The 13,131-nt window shown below is 36.5% G+C and overlaps 2 protein-coding genes across 5 annotated transcripts; one reads left to right on the top strand and one right to left on the bottom strand.

Annotated features, from left to right (window-relative positions):
- Nucleotides 1-451: 451 nt before the first annotated feature.
- On the bottom strand, nucleotides 452-7,275 carry LOC116112012 (polypyrimidine tract-binding protein homolog 1). 3 transcript variants are annotated; one of them, XM_031398177.1, is made up of 10 exons: nucleotides 6,976-7,275; nucleotides 5,925-6,134; nucleotides 4,812-4,874; nucleotides 4,654-4,727; nucleotides 4,453-4,548; nucleotides 3,518-3,575; nucleotides 3,341-3,445; nucleotides 3,169-3,250; nucleotides 1,237-1,349; nucleotides 452-990 (listed from the first exon to the last, which is right to left on the bottom strand). In XM_031398177.1, exons 1-10 carry the CDS (start codon nucleotides 7,156-7,158, stop codon nucleotides 571-573), a joined length of 1,404 nt encoding a protein of 467 aa, XP_031254037.1. In that variant the 5' UTR covers nucleotides 7,159-7,275; the 3' UTR covers nucleotides 452-570. The 3 variants fall into 3 exon arrangements, with proteins under 3 accessions (XP_031254037.1, XP_031254038.1, XP_031254039.1); XM_031398179.1 differs by having other exon boundaries at nucleotides 848-990; nucleotides 1,284-1,349; XM_031398178.1 differs by lacking the exon at nucleotides 6,976-7,275 and having other exon boundaries at nucleotides 4,812-4,873; nucleotides 5,923-6,075.
- A 361-nt stretch (nucleotides 7,276-7,636) lies between these two features.
- On the top strand, nucleotides 7,637-12,879 carry LOC116112062 (RNA-binding KH domain-containing protein RCF3). 2 transcript variants are annotated; one of them, XM_031398245.1, is made up of 8 exons: nucleotides 7,637-7,759; nucleotides 8,137-8,736; nucleotides 9,278-9,709; nucleotides 9,809-10,066; nucleotides 10,182-10,445; nucleotides 10,699-10,766; nucleotides 11,087-11,153; nucleotides 11,332-12,879. In XM_031398245.1, the coding sequence occupies exons 2-7, from the start codon at nucleotides 8,158-8,160 to the stop codon at nucleotides 11,130-11,132; spliced, it is 1,647 nt and encodes a 548-aa protein (XP_031254105.1). In that variant the 5' UTR covers nucleotides 7,637-7,759; nucleotides 8,137-8,157; the 3' UTR covers nucleotides 11,133-11,153; nucleotides 11,332-12,879. The 2 variants fall into 2 exon arrangements, with proteins under 2 accessions (XP_031254105.1, XP_031254106.1); XM_031398246.1 differs by having other exon boundaries at nucleotides 11,279-12,879.
- Nucleotides 12,880-13,131: the final 252 nt, after the last annotated feature.

The raw sequence follows: 13,131 nt of genomic DNA, 5'->3' as shown, positions 1-13,131 counted from the left end.
GGTTGATTATTAAAACATTGCTTTTCGATATTTACTAGTGTATCAACTTTATTAGTAAGACACAGTAGGAATTTGTGTTTTTATAGCTGGAAACCTTTAAAGAAGAATGAAGAAGCATGTATCTACTTTTGTTGAAGCAAACAAAGGAGGAAGAATCTGAGGGATGTCATTGGCTAATGAACCATCACATATAATGCCATTGCTGGCCATAGGCATACAAATACAAGTAACTAAAATAAATGGAAAGATCACGAGCTCATCCAGAACCAGAAGGCACACAACATATAAATTCTTTATTTCTTTTTCTTTCTCATCAATTAATTTGGTAGAGTCAGTAGGGTAAATTCTGAAGCAAGACGGTAGAAAGTTCAGGCGAAAAGCTGCGATACTATGAACCGAAGTAGCTTTGGTATCCAGAGGCAGTCTAATGGTGTCCAAAAGAGTAACAAGAAACAAGAAAATGATTTCCAATCGTCATTATAAGATCAGAGGAGAATTTGTAAAGAGTCAATTGCACCAAAAACAAATGCTGAAAAAGCCACAAGTTATAAAGGCGGAAGAGATACAACCTCATCGATTATAATAAGGAGGGTTACCCAGTGGTGATGCACCACCTGGTCGTACATTAGGCTGAGCACCTGGCTGAGTCATTGCCATACCAGTTTGTGACGAGGGTGAGGAACCAGGAGGTGTCGGTGCAGTGGCATAGGCAGGGACTGAGGATGGTGGGTATGTTTGACTGGGAAAAGTGCCAGCAACTGATACATAAGGTGGTGCTCCTGCCTGTGCAGATGGATTCCAAGATGGCACTTGTCCGCCGGGAACTTGCGGTTGCACGGCAGCTGTGGCTGCATACTCACTCCCAGGGTACATGGACGGGGCCTGAGGATTCTGCCATACAGGTTGCGCGGCAGAGACACCAGGGATCTGCTGTGCAGCAAGCAAAGTTGGGTCTTGGACAGTGTAATCTCTACTTTTATCACTGTAAGCCTACAAACAAGGAATTTGAACAAATCAATATAGTTTGTAAAGCAAATCCCCTGAACCATATGATGTAATTAAATATAACAAACCAAAAAAAACAAAGCAAGGGGGCAATTAAGTGTCAAGAAGCATACTTTTTAGGTGCCAATTGTTTTTTCGACCATGAATGAATCCACTTTTTCTTATAAGGATGTCTATATATTTTCCTCTTTTATTTTCTCATGAACATTAACTCAAAGCATATATTTATACCTTAACATTGAGATCAGTATGACGAGAGTATGATAGATGAAGCTTACAATAGCCACCATCATATATGCAGTGTCCCTCTAGAGATTCTTTTGCAAGTCCTGCGGTTGTGACATCTGGAAATAAGAAACCTAACATCAGTACAGCCTAAAAGAAGCCTCAATACAGAAGGTAAGAGCATGATATAATAAATAAGATAACATTTTCATGCCTTGAAAAATTAAAATAAGAAACCGAATATCATATACAGGATAACATCCAAATTAAGGTAAAAAGATTTTTGGTCACCAAAATAATTCCAGTTGATAAAAAGTGTTCAACTAACAACAATGCCCAGGGTCAGTCATGAAAACAAAACCCTAAGTGAGATGATAAAGGCATAACTAAAAGGAACGGTTGATAAATCCTTGACCTCAAAAAAAGGGTCTGCTCACGTTGCTCCCTCAGTCAAAGTGATGATTTGATTTTGATTAAGAGAGTTTTAAAAGCTTCAATATCAAAAATCTATGATACGAACAGACTCCCATACCTAACTTACTGTAAGTAGCAGACAATGTCATGCTTCATCTCTCTCTCTCTCTCTACTAGATGACTACTATATCCTTGTAAGAACCAGAAAAAGAAACTACAAAATAGAGAGTACGACGACACTTGTGTGAAGTGTATGAGGTTCTACTAATCTCCAAAGGGAGGGTATGAGTGGTACTTTACCTTCCAAATCTTAACTGATTACCAAACAAGCTATAAGTGAATACTTTTTAAGAGCAAAATTTTCAATGAACGATTATCACTCTCCCAAACTTGCCTTGCCTTGCTTTTGCATTGTCCAGACTAACAAAAGCAGAAATTCCGGGTCACTATCTGGCTAGCTAGAGTTACCCTTTTATGAAAGAATTCCCCAGACACTGCAATTGAACCACATAAATTTGATCACCTCCACTGAGAATCATTCAAGTTTATTAAACATGAATAACAGGGTTCTGAGAATACCATTTGTCCCAGTATACTTCAAATTTGTCCTCCTAAAATTACAATATCACAACAGATTGACAATCATCTTTTACTGCATTGGACATTTTTTTCCTTTGCTACTCAGAAATCCCCAATCTTTATAAGGAAGTCACTGAGATTAAAAATGCGAACTACGGCCTGACACTACAAATTTGGTAGTTAGTGAACCTAAGCGGCTTTAAGGATTTGAACCCGTAACCTCTTAGTTGAAACCAATGGTCCAATAGTCAATCCCAAAAATTAATTATGTCCAATAAAATGTATGATAGACTACATCAAGGCTCTTAAAAGCAAACAATGCAAACTAAGACTTTAGTCAGACTTCGTTTAGTGGTAGGCTGAGGCACTTGAAATCGCATCACCCACTAAAATCTTTTGCAGAAACTGAAACTTACCCCAGGCATTCACTTCCTTGCTACCAAAATTTAAAAGTACTGTACAAAAATACATCAATTTAAAACATCTTCTATTCTCCAGTATTTGTTTTGCCACTTCACATGAAAAGAGCATTGATGAGAGAATTTTCCACCTTTAAAAAATGGCAATATATCATCAATTCAAAGATGTAAATATTCAGTGCATAAGGATGTTTTGTCCATAAAATACATTGAATCTAGGTTTGGTGAGCTTGTGGGTTCAATTACAGTTTCTTGCATATGGAGAAGAGGTGAAGAAAAAAACCAAAACAGGAAGGAAAAAAAAGGCTAAGAAAAAAAATGCCACATATATGATCCTAATCCAAGAAAGATTCTTGAAGCAAGAAAAACTAATGGTCACAAAATGAATGAACAAATTGTAGTCAAGTTGCAACTTACATGCCAGAACTACAAAAAGAAATAGGCTTCCAAGACATCAGGTTTTTGAAGAAAAAAGGAGTTACTGTAGGAATAAGTAAAGAAATTAACACTCAGGAAGGTGACAAACCGGGATATTGAACTAGAGCCTGTGTTCCACCGTTTTTCTCAAATATAGCAATTTTCTGGACAGTGCCAAATGCAGAAAATACCTGTAACAGGTAAGCCAAATACATTGTATAAGAAAAATCAAACTAATAAATCAGTAATACATGTGAAGAAACATATATACAATTACTCACTGTATGGAGAACATCCACTGTGACAGCATACTGCATATTCTCAATTGAAGCAAGAAGTACATTACTCTCAGGTTCTTTCTTCTTTCCGTCAGGACCAACAGTAGGCTGGAGATGACAGCTTGTCAGAACACTCATTACTACAAAAATAGACCAACTGATATAAAATCAAGAGGGTACCTGCATAACACCCTCAATTGCTGTAGGATTCACAGGAAGGTAGGGATTTGTGTAGTCCCTGCAATATTCATCAAATAAAATCCATCTCTATTCATTCAAATATTATACAACATTGCTTATACATGAGCTTCAGAAACTGTATAAAGAATGGGAATACAGCCAAACCAAAATCATAAAACACATAAGTATCAATATGAATACAAATACAAGTTATTGTATAAACAAATTTAGGAAAATACATCCACACCACATATATGCACGCATGAAGAGCCAGGATGTCACTATGCGTACAGAAAATTTATGCAAGGTAGAGAAGATTCAAGAGACAAGCAATAAGGTATAAAAAATAATAGTTGAACTCTGATCACAATACAAGAAGCCACAATGCAGCATTCACTGAAATGCCACCACCACATAAAGCTTAAAAGGTTTTCACAAGCAAACTTGGTGACAGTTACAAAAAACATCAATAGAGTTTAATTTCAAATGATCAAATAAAAATACGCCTACTGATATGAGAACTTCCTTTTTTTTTTTTTTCCCCCCTTCAATAAATATGACAATATTAAGCATGATGTACAAAAATCAATTTTAGAGTTTCAAGAGAGAGATAGAAAAGTGATTGAATAAAAAAGGCTTCATGTGATACAGTTCACAATAAATATGCAAGTAACTCAGTGACAAAGACGTTAGCATAAACATTAAATTACTCTCAAAAGATTAAAGAAATTACTACTCTTCCATGACAACACATCTGTGATCTGTTTACCAAGCTTCACTAAGATCCTAGATGACAAAAACACACACATCAATTAGAAAAACCTCAGATGCCAAAAATAGACAATAAGAGTAGTGTAAAAGACTCAACGTGATGAACATGATCACACAAAAAATAACGAAACATCAGAACGTCAACCTCTTGGTTCCCTCATTACCTGCTTCGATGAGACTGAAACTTTATATTCAAATCTGTGTGCGCAGAATATGAGATACGCAAGTGGCAGGAACCAACATGTTCTGGAAGCAAGTACCTGAATTGAAAACATGAGCCCAACTTAAATATTTTATTCCAACTAAATAAATTTCAAAAGTGAATGTGGAGAAATTGTTCTAGGACAAGCAGAATCAGTGCATGCCTGGGAATACTTCTCCCATCCAATGCATTCCTTGCTGCAGATGCAGTCTCAGCATCAGTGAACTGAATTAATGCCTGCCAAGATATGTAAACTTGAGAATGAAAGCAAAAGATCAATGCAACTTCAAAACTAACAATATTCAATTCTAGATTTCTCACCTGGAAACCAGCAGCCTTCTCAAAAGTGGCTATCTTGTGCACAAAACCGAAAGCAGAAAAAACCTGAAACAAGTTTCGGATATATATGATCACATCCTAAAAAACACAAACGATAACAATGAATAGGCCACAAGGTACCACTCCAAACATTGATTCAATGTGAGAAGAAAAAAATCCAAATGGATAAGATATAAGTGCAGAATGACACCTGTACATATATGCGTCAAGATAGACCTTAGAAAGGAGTATGACGGACATGATAAAATTTCCAAACTGTCTCCAACAAAAGAATCTAAATAAGAGGCATAACCATCTGTGATTCAATTGATCTCAATCAAAATTGACATAATTTAATCAAGGTGCCAATTATGAGAAGACAAAAAAATTATTTATTCGGATGTTAAAAGTTGACGGATTAAAGGTGGAAAGCTATTAAAACAAAGATTTCTTATCAAAAAAGAGGAAAAAAATAATGCCAGTAAGAATGAAGAACATAAGGTTTTTGAAATAACCAACACAACACAGTTTTCAAACAGGCATGACTCCATCAGTCATCAGACACCAAGTTTAATCACGATATATTACATCAGTGCATCACCGTTTCCAATGTTTCATAAAAAGATGCTTTAGAAATCAACAAGAAGAGAGAGAGAGAGAGAGAGACAGAGAGAGAGAGAGAGAAGGAAAAGGAGGTTGATTAGCAATATGTATGATATCTTCCCCACTGAATTACACAGCATATAGTTTCAGGTTGACATGTGGGCAAAAACTATGAATATAAGCATTACATAGAATTCAAGCTTTGAAAGGTATTTCCAAGACCCAACGTTATGTTGTTGGTTCATAAAACATCTTGACAATCTGAAGTTAAAAATTACAATAACTAAGAGTATAAACTGTGTTAAATTCCAGACAAAACACAATAGACAACTACTGTGCTACTTGCACCATCTCAGACATCACCTTGTTTAAATACCTATCAGGCCAACATTCCTCATGAATTTGGCAGTTCTTTCATACTCTATAAAACATAGATCATGGAAACAATAAATGGACTTGTGAATGTGACATTGTCGAGCCCAAATGGGATACCTTTAAACAAAAAGCACTTACCAGGTGAATAACATCAATGCTCACATCACCAGCTTCTACACCTTCGATAGTTACTAGTAGAACATTTCCAGGAACATCTCCTGGACTCTTGTTGTTGACAATTTCATGTCTATTTGAATACTGAATATACACAGTCTTACCACGAACCTGTGCAGGTTCTGATGATGAAGCATAATATGAAACCATCGAAATGGCTTGATTTAAGTCTGCCTGCAAAAAGTTACTACTTCAATCAACTAATCAAAATAAAAAAAATTGTAAATCGCCAATATTCAACAACCCAAGAAGCAGTAGCCCTTTAATAAAAGCTTTGGTAAAACCAGACGCACTAGTGGTAGTCCAACTTACCTTGCATTCTCATTCAAGTACAAATCAACTAAACTAAGAACCAATCCCAAACTTTTGAGGTCCACTACATAAATAATCTTCCTCCATAATACCCTACACTGGGCAATAGTTTCAACAAACCGTTTAGAAGTCAGTCTCCTTGTCACTACTTTTAAGTTTTACCAGTGAAATATTTAAACTGCCCTCTCTATTTTATCCCTAGTATGTGAATTGAACGATTTTTCTGTAATGGAACACCAAATGTCAACATCGGATATGACTCAACCATCTCAGTCAACCTCCCATTTACTCATTCTCAACCGGCCCCACCTCTACATTCTCACTTATTATTTAGTCGTTCCATGTATCTCACACGTCCAGCTTACCTCCTCATTTCAATGACATGCAATTCAGGAGCAGGTCGTTCTCTACTGCCCTTGACTTCGAGGTATAATCTATTGCTACCTCATCTTTCAAGTATATTATCAAACAATAGAAAAGTAAATCTACATCGTGTTATCAATTTTGGCTTCAAAATCAAAACATACAAAATTAGCGCAACCCTTAATTCTCTAATTAATTTTACTAGAACAGCAACTGAATCAACTAACAATAGTAAAAATTACGGCATAAACATCTATTTTTACATTTTATTCCCAACTAAAGCTAATAAAAAGAAATCCAATCTTCAACGAATCTGAAACAAAGTAATTAAAGTACTTACGAATTCGACGAAGGCCTGGTTACGATTGGCGCCGACATTGCACTTGGTGTTAACGATCTTGCCGAAGGGTTTACAGAGCTCGACGAGTTCCTCTTCCGCACACTCCCAGGGGAGGTTACGGAGATGGAGGACCTTCGACGGGGTCTGAGTGTATCGGAACTGCGGCTGGCTGGAGGTTGACATCTAGATTTTGAGGATTTTTAGGGTTTGAATTGTGTTTGGTTGTCTAGAAAATTCGTGATTTTCTCGGGAAATTTTTCTCTTTCTTCGAGAAGAGGAGTCAGTTTTTGTTGGGACTTGGGTGTGGTGTGGGTTTTATCTCAATTGGAAGATTTGTTTGTTTAAACGAAGTTACTAATTTGGGCTTGTAACGAAATAGTCTCTGGCTGTCTGGCATTTAACCGATGGGGGTATTATTGGTATTATAAGTCTCTCTTTTTTAATTTTTTTTTTCCTTTTTTTACTTTTCCTTCTTTTACAATAATTGAGTTATATCAATAATGTATTAACTTGGGACAAAAACAATAATAAATGTAATATCCATAAAATTTGGGAAAATTTCGTAATTACCAGGAATCAATACGCCGTGTGTTGCACGTGTAATAGGTCCCAATAAAAGTAGAACCCAACCACCAAGCTAGGTCAAAACCCTAGAAATCAAGCAAACACAAACACAAACACAAACACAACTCAGAAGAAGAAGAAGAATTTTTGGCCCAAATCTTACACTCTCTCTTCCGTACATCGACTTCTATCGAACTCAGATTCGTTCCCTATCAATACGGTACAACATTTCTACGCTCTTCTCAATCTGTCCTCCAATTTGTTTTCTTTAATTTGGTTTACGATTTTGTTTCTTAAGAATTGGGTTGCAGTAATCCTTTGCCGTTCGGATCTACTTAATGTGAATTAAGGATTGACTTTTGTTTTCTATTTCTTTGTAAATTTTTATTATTAACTGTATGTTTGGAGTGAATTCAATTTATTGAAGTTTATTTCAGTTTTAGATTTTCGGTTAAATGTTGTTGACGCTTTTAGTTTCTATATGTTTTTTAAAAAGGATATAGACGATAATTTTTGGGTAAAGTGATGTTTTTTCATTGTATTTGGATGGTTTATTGTATTGGTTTTTTTAACTGTTTAGGTTTTGATTTCTATCAGATATAAATTTGCCTTTGTGTAATGGCGGGTCAGAGGAATAGTTATGGGAAGCGGCCCCATTCGCAGTCTGACCATTCGGACAGTGGTTCTAATAAGAGGAGATATTCAGGCGATGATAGAGATCAATTCGTGATTGGTTCAGATGATACTGTGTACCGATACTTGTGTCCGATTAGAAAGATCGGGAGCATCATTGGAAGGGGTGGGGAGATTGTCAAGCAATTAAGAGTAGACACTAAATCGAAGATAAGGATTGGGGAAACGGTTCCAGGGTCTGAGGAACGTGTTGTTACTATTTATAGTGCTAGTGAGGAGACTAATTCCCTTGAAGATGGTGGCAAATTAGTGTCTTCAGCCCAAGATGCACTGTTCAGAGTGCATGACAAAGTTATTGCTGATGAGTTGCATGGTGATGAGGACTCAGAAGGTGGTCACCAAGTTACTGCTAAGCTTCTTGTACCATCTGATCAGATTGGATGTGTTATTGGGAAAGGTGGACAGATTGTTCAGAATATTCGTAGTGAAACTGGTGCTCAGATTCGCATTCTTAAGGATGACCATTTGCCTAGTTGTGCCTTGAGCTCAGATGAGCTTGTGCAGGTATGCTCAACAAAATATTATAACTTCCCTTGTTCTGCTAGCATTTAAACTATATAACAGATGCCTGTGCTTTTTGTCCTTGGTTTTCGGAATTTGATCTCTTGCAAGTGTGTAGAATATACTGTTGCTTCTATGACTCATGGAAAGCATAACGAGCATTATGTGGTTTCTGACTAGCTTCGTTCAAGAAGCTATCTCATTGTCTACCACTAGATGGTATCAGGAGAACATAGGTCATATTATAGTATTACTTGTTGATGTTTTGTTATTATTGCTTTATGGTGTGGTGGGGTTGTTCGTATTTTTGTCCTCTATTAAGCTTGCATTTCTTGGATTTTGATCTGTTTTCATGAAGTGGTTTTTATACTTTTAACATTTTGGCCTTTGCTAATTGAAGTCTTTGAATGCCTGTACTTATGTGGCAAATTTACCCATATCCAAGAAAATAAATAAAAAATGAAGGAGCCTATCACTTTTTTCATACCTTGTTGGCTTAGGCTTCCAACTGAACTTACCTAATGCCTTTTCTGTTGGTGTACAGATATCTGGGGAAGCTGCAGTTGTGAAAAAAGCTCTGTACCAAATTGCTTCTCGCTTGCATGAAAATCCATCACGGACTCAACACTTGCTTGCTTCTGCTGTCTCCAATGTGTATTCTTCTAGCAGTTCACTCATGGGTCCAACTGCTGCCGGCCCAATTGTGGGAATAGCTCCATTGATGGGTCATTATGGAGGATATAAAGGTGACACCTCTGGTGACTGGTCGCGCTCCTTATACTCTGCTCCGAGGGATGAGATGTCTTCAAAAGAATTTTCCCTTCGGTTGGTTTGTCCTACTGCTAATATTGGAGGTGTGATTGGCAAGGGTGGTGCTATAATCAATCAGATTAGGCAGGAATCGGGGGCATCTATCAAAGTTGATAGTTCAGCAACTGAAGGAGATGATTGCTTAATATCTATTTCGTCTAAGGAGGTTGAATTTTAACGTTTTTCTGTACTATACTTAGAATTGATAAATGTGAAGTATCTTTCTGTGTAGTGCTGATCATATTATAATTTTACACTGTTCCAGTATTTCGAGGACACATACTCGCCAAGCATAGAAGCAGTTGTGCGGCTGCAACCCAGATGCAGTGAGAAGATTGAGAGAGATTCAGGATTAATCTCATTCACTACCCGCCTACTAGTTCCTACCTCACGAATTGGCTGCCTTATTGGTAAAGGAGGAGCAATTATAACTGAGATGAGGAGACTGACTAAAGCAAATATTCGCATCCTTCCTAAGGATAGCCTTCCAAAAATTGCATCTGAGGATGATGAGATGGTGCAGGTAGATATTGTGGGCTTTGCTTATACATGTATTCTTATTCCCTATCATGCATATTTGTAGCTGCTCGGTATCTAATATTTAATGGTAACTATTCATTGCAACTGTTGATGATCAGATATCTGGAGACCTTGATCTTGCCAAGGATGCTCTCGTACAAGTAACTACGCGGTTAAGAGCTAATCTTTTTGATAGGGAAGGTGCAGTTTCTACATTTTTGCCAGTGTTGCCATATCTTTCTATGTCTGAAAATGGCTCAGACAGTTTAAACTATGAAAGTAGAGAAAGCAAAAGGCATGTGCGTGGGCATCCTTACTCTGGTGGCTATGGTTCAAGTGATTTGGGGGCTGCTGATAGATATGGAAGTTATGGTGGTTCACAGGTATTTTAGTTACTACTATTATTTTTACTTGCTCTGTCTGATTTCAAATTTCTTTAGCACAGATATTTTCTTTCTTCTTTTTTCTTTAAATTGTTGCTATGTTCTAGTAATCTCTTCCTGAATTAGATTTATAACTGTACGTACATTCGCCCTGCTCTATAGACTTCATACATTCACCCTGCTGTGTGGAAAATTAATTGTTTCAAAACCCATTAACTATTTGCTTTACAATAATCTTCTGTATTTTATGTAGATTGGTGGTAGTGGAAGTTCTTATGGAGCTTATGGAAGTTATTCTTCAGAACGTAGTGGTGCTTCTGGGTAAGAATTACTTTTTCTTTTGTGTCTCTCTTTACTGTCCCTATGTCATGGGTATTGTTTCTTTATTATCAATTAATTGGTTCTTATCCTGGAATACAGTCTAGTGATGCTCTAGGGTTACAGATGGTGCAAATCCTTGGGTTGAGCATGAATTATGAGAGTTTTTCTTTGCATGCCTTGGATTTTATCCTAGTGTCTCTATTTAGATTCTCCAATTTGTGTGCTCCGGAGTTTCTAGTTTTAGCTTTCTTTGATATGGTCATTTTATTGTTTTGCTGCTTTATAACCCAAGAGTCCTCATTATTAGCTTCTGTTACCAGGTTATCCAGCCATACCCCTGTTTCTCGGCGCAAAAGCTATTACTAGAATCCAGTGATGTCCATGCAGGTAGTTTGTGGTTTTCCCTTATACCCTCTTAATTGATATAATTGACAGAATCCTTTTGTTATAGGCCAGTCACATACTAGTATATGACAGTTTGATATCATACCTATCCAACTCCCTATATGTAGGATTCTGATGCTCTTGTTTTCCCTTTGTTGCCTCGCCCTTCCCAATAAAACAGCTGAGATCCATGAAGCCTGAAGCCAGCCCACTGCCTCTTTTGATGAAGCCTGCCTAAACTGGAAGACCAGATGAACCAGGGTTGACATACTCATGGCCCACCCTCATGCTTGTACTTAAGACGGACTAAAATTATGTGGAAGACTTGTTTATTATCTATTGAAATTTGCCATGTCCATGACACCAAATTCACCAAGCTCTACATACTGCGTTTCCAAGAACCTATATAGCCAGCATGCCTGTGTTGCTGTGTTATTTTGTTTTTATCTTTCCCTAGTTGAAGTTTCTTTAGAAGTACAAAACCATGTTAACTCATCTTCTGGCACTTGTATTAAGTGTATCAAGTTTTGTTGATCTACCGTTTCTCAGCTACATTGTCCCAGTTTTATGGTTTTAATTGTTGTGGCATCAGTCCTTGGAAACTTAAACCAGTAATGCCAAGTTGTGAATTTTGCATGGCTAATTTGCTTGCATTGATATTTTATGCATTTTTCATCTCAATATGAAAGCAGGCATCGTTGCTGTCTTTACAATATAGCGCTCCTTCATTGTTAAGTACAGCTGCCTATGAATTGCCCTTGCTTACTACCCTGTTGGGGAGAAAAAAAAAAAGAAAGAAGGAAAAGAACATGCATAACACATGAGAGTGAATAATGAGGCTTTATGCTGATTGTTGCACACAGTTTGGCTGTGAAATTCTAATATTAGTGCAGGGGAATGACTTTTGTTAGAAAACTAATAGAAGCATGTTATCATATCATCTTTGTGCTCAAATCGTCTGTATGTGGCATTTCAGATAATTTCATTTGTGTATTTAAATTGCGTTTCAGGTTATGCCCTTTAATTTTAATTTTACATATTCTTTAGCACTTGGTTTTTCAGCCTTCTCATGTACTTTGAAGTAATTGCTAGTTTATGCAGCTTTCATAAGCATTGTTGGAACTGAGAAATTTAGGGTATGTTCGGTTATGTTTCCAAATTCTGGTTATTCAGTTTTACCTTGGAATTTGTACTATTTATGCTTGGTTAAGTTTGTCATTTTGAGTTTTTACAAAATAGGAAAATGATTGTTTTTGTTTTTGTCTCATGTTAAAAGCACTAAAAGCGGAGAATGACTACCTTTTATTTTCAGTCTTTTCCTTTTTAACAAAAATTCTCTTCATCTATGATATATAAACCCTAGATTCTCTTCCATATCTCTTTCATCTTCTACCCATAATTATGTTCATCTAAAGTTGTAGATGTCTCAAACCAGAAAAATACATCATTATAATCCTCCTCTCAGCTTTCTGAGAATTTCTGGTTCAACAAGACAACATCCCTTTTAAGTGTTCATCAAACTTGAATCCAATTAATTTCTCTTAGTTTTGTTTATTATAATTAAAGGGGAGAATGACTACCCTTTGTTTTCACTGTTTTCCTGTTTGACCAAAAATTCTCTTCATCTATGATATAAAAACACAAGATCATCATCCATTTCTCTCATCTTCAATCTGCAACCATCTCATCTTGATGTCCCGAACTCACACCAAGAAAAAAAAAAAAAAAATCATAATAATCCTTCTATCTTTTCTCCACTTTTGTTATTTTGACACATGAAACGAACTCTCCTTTTTCTAGTTTGTAAAATCCCAAAATGAAAACATAAATTGTACATATTCCAAGACTAAANAGACAACATCCCTTTTAAGTGTTCATCAAACTTGAATCCAATTAATTTCTCTTAGTTTTGTTTATTATAATTAAAGGGGAGAATGACTACCCTTTGTTTTCACTGTTTTCCTGTTTGACCAAAAATTCT

The sequence above is a fragment of the Pistacia vera genome, unplaced genomic scaffold (genome assembly GCF_008641045.1).
Source record: "Pistacia vera cultivar Batoury unplaced genomic scaffold, PisVer_v2 Contig656, whole genome shotgun sequence".
NCBI lineage: Eukaryota > Viridiplantae > Streptophyta > Magnoliopsida > Sapindales > Anacardiaceae > Pistacia > Pistacia vera.
This window is presented reverse-complemented; position numbering and strand designations above follow the sequence as displayed.

Excerpts from the sequence above, each read along its gene's own strand:
- LOC116112062 (XM_031398245.1), top strand. The coding sequence starts at position 8,158 with ATGGCGGGTCAGAGGAATAGTTATGGGAAGCGGCCCCATTCGCAGTCT. Across the intron at positions 8,737-9,277 it reads GCTCAGATGAGCTTGTGCAG|ATATCTGGGGAAGCTGCAGT; the intron begins GTATGCTCAACA and ends GTTGGTGTACAG. Across the intron at positions 10,446-10,698 it reads GAAGTTATGGTGGTTCACAG|ATTGGTGGTAGTGGAAGTTC; the intron begins GTATTTTAGTTA and ends TATTTTATGTAG.
- LOC116112012 (XM_031398177.1), bottom strand. The coding sequence starts at position 7,158 with ATGTCAACCTCCAGCCAGCCGCAGTTCCGATACACTCAGACCCCGTCG. Across the intron at positions 4,875-5,924 it reads GCATTGATGTTATTCACCTG|GTTTTTTCTGCTTTCGGTTT; the intron begins GTAAGTGCTTTT and ends AACTTGTTTCAG. Across the intron at positions 3,251-3,340 it reads CAGTGGATGTTCTCCATACA|GTATTTTCTGCATTTGGCAC; the intron begins GTGAGTAATTGT and ends TACCTGTTACAG.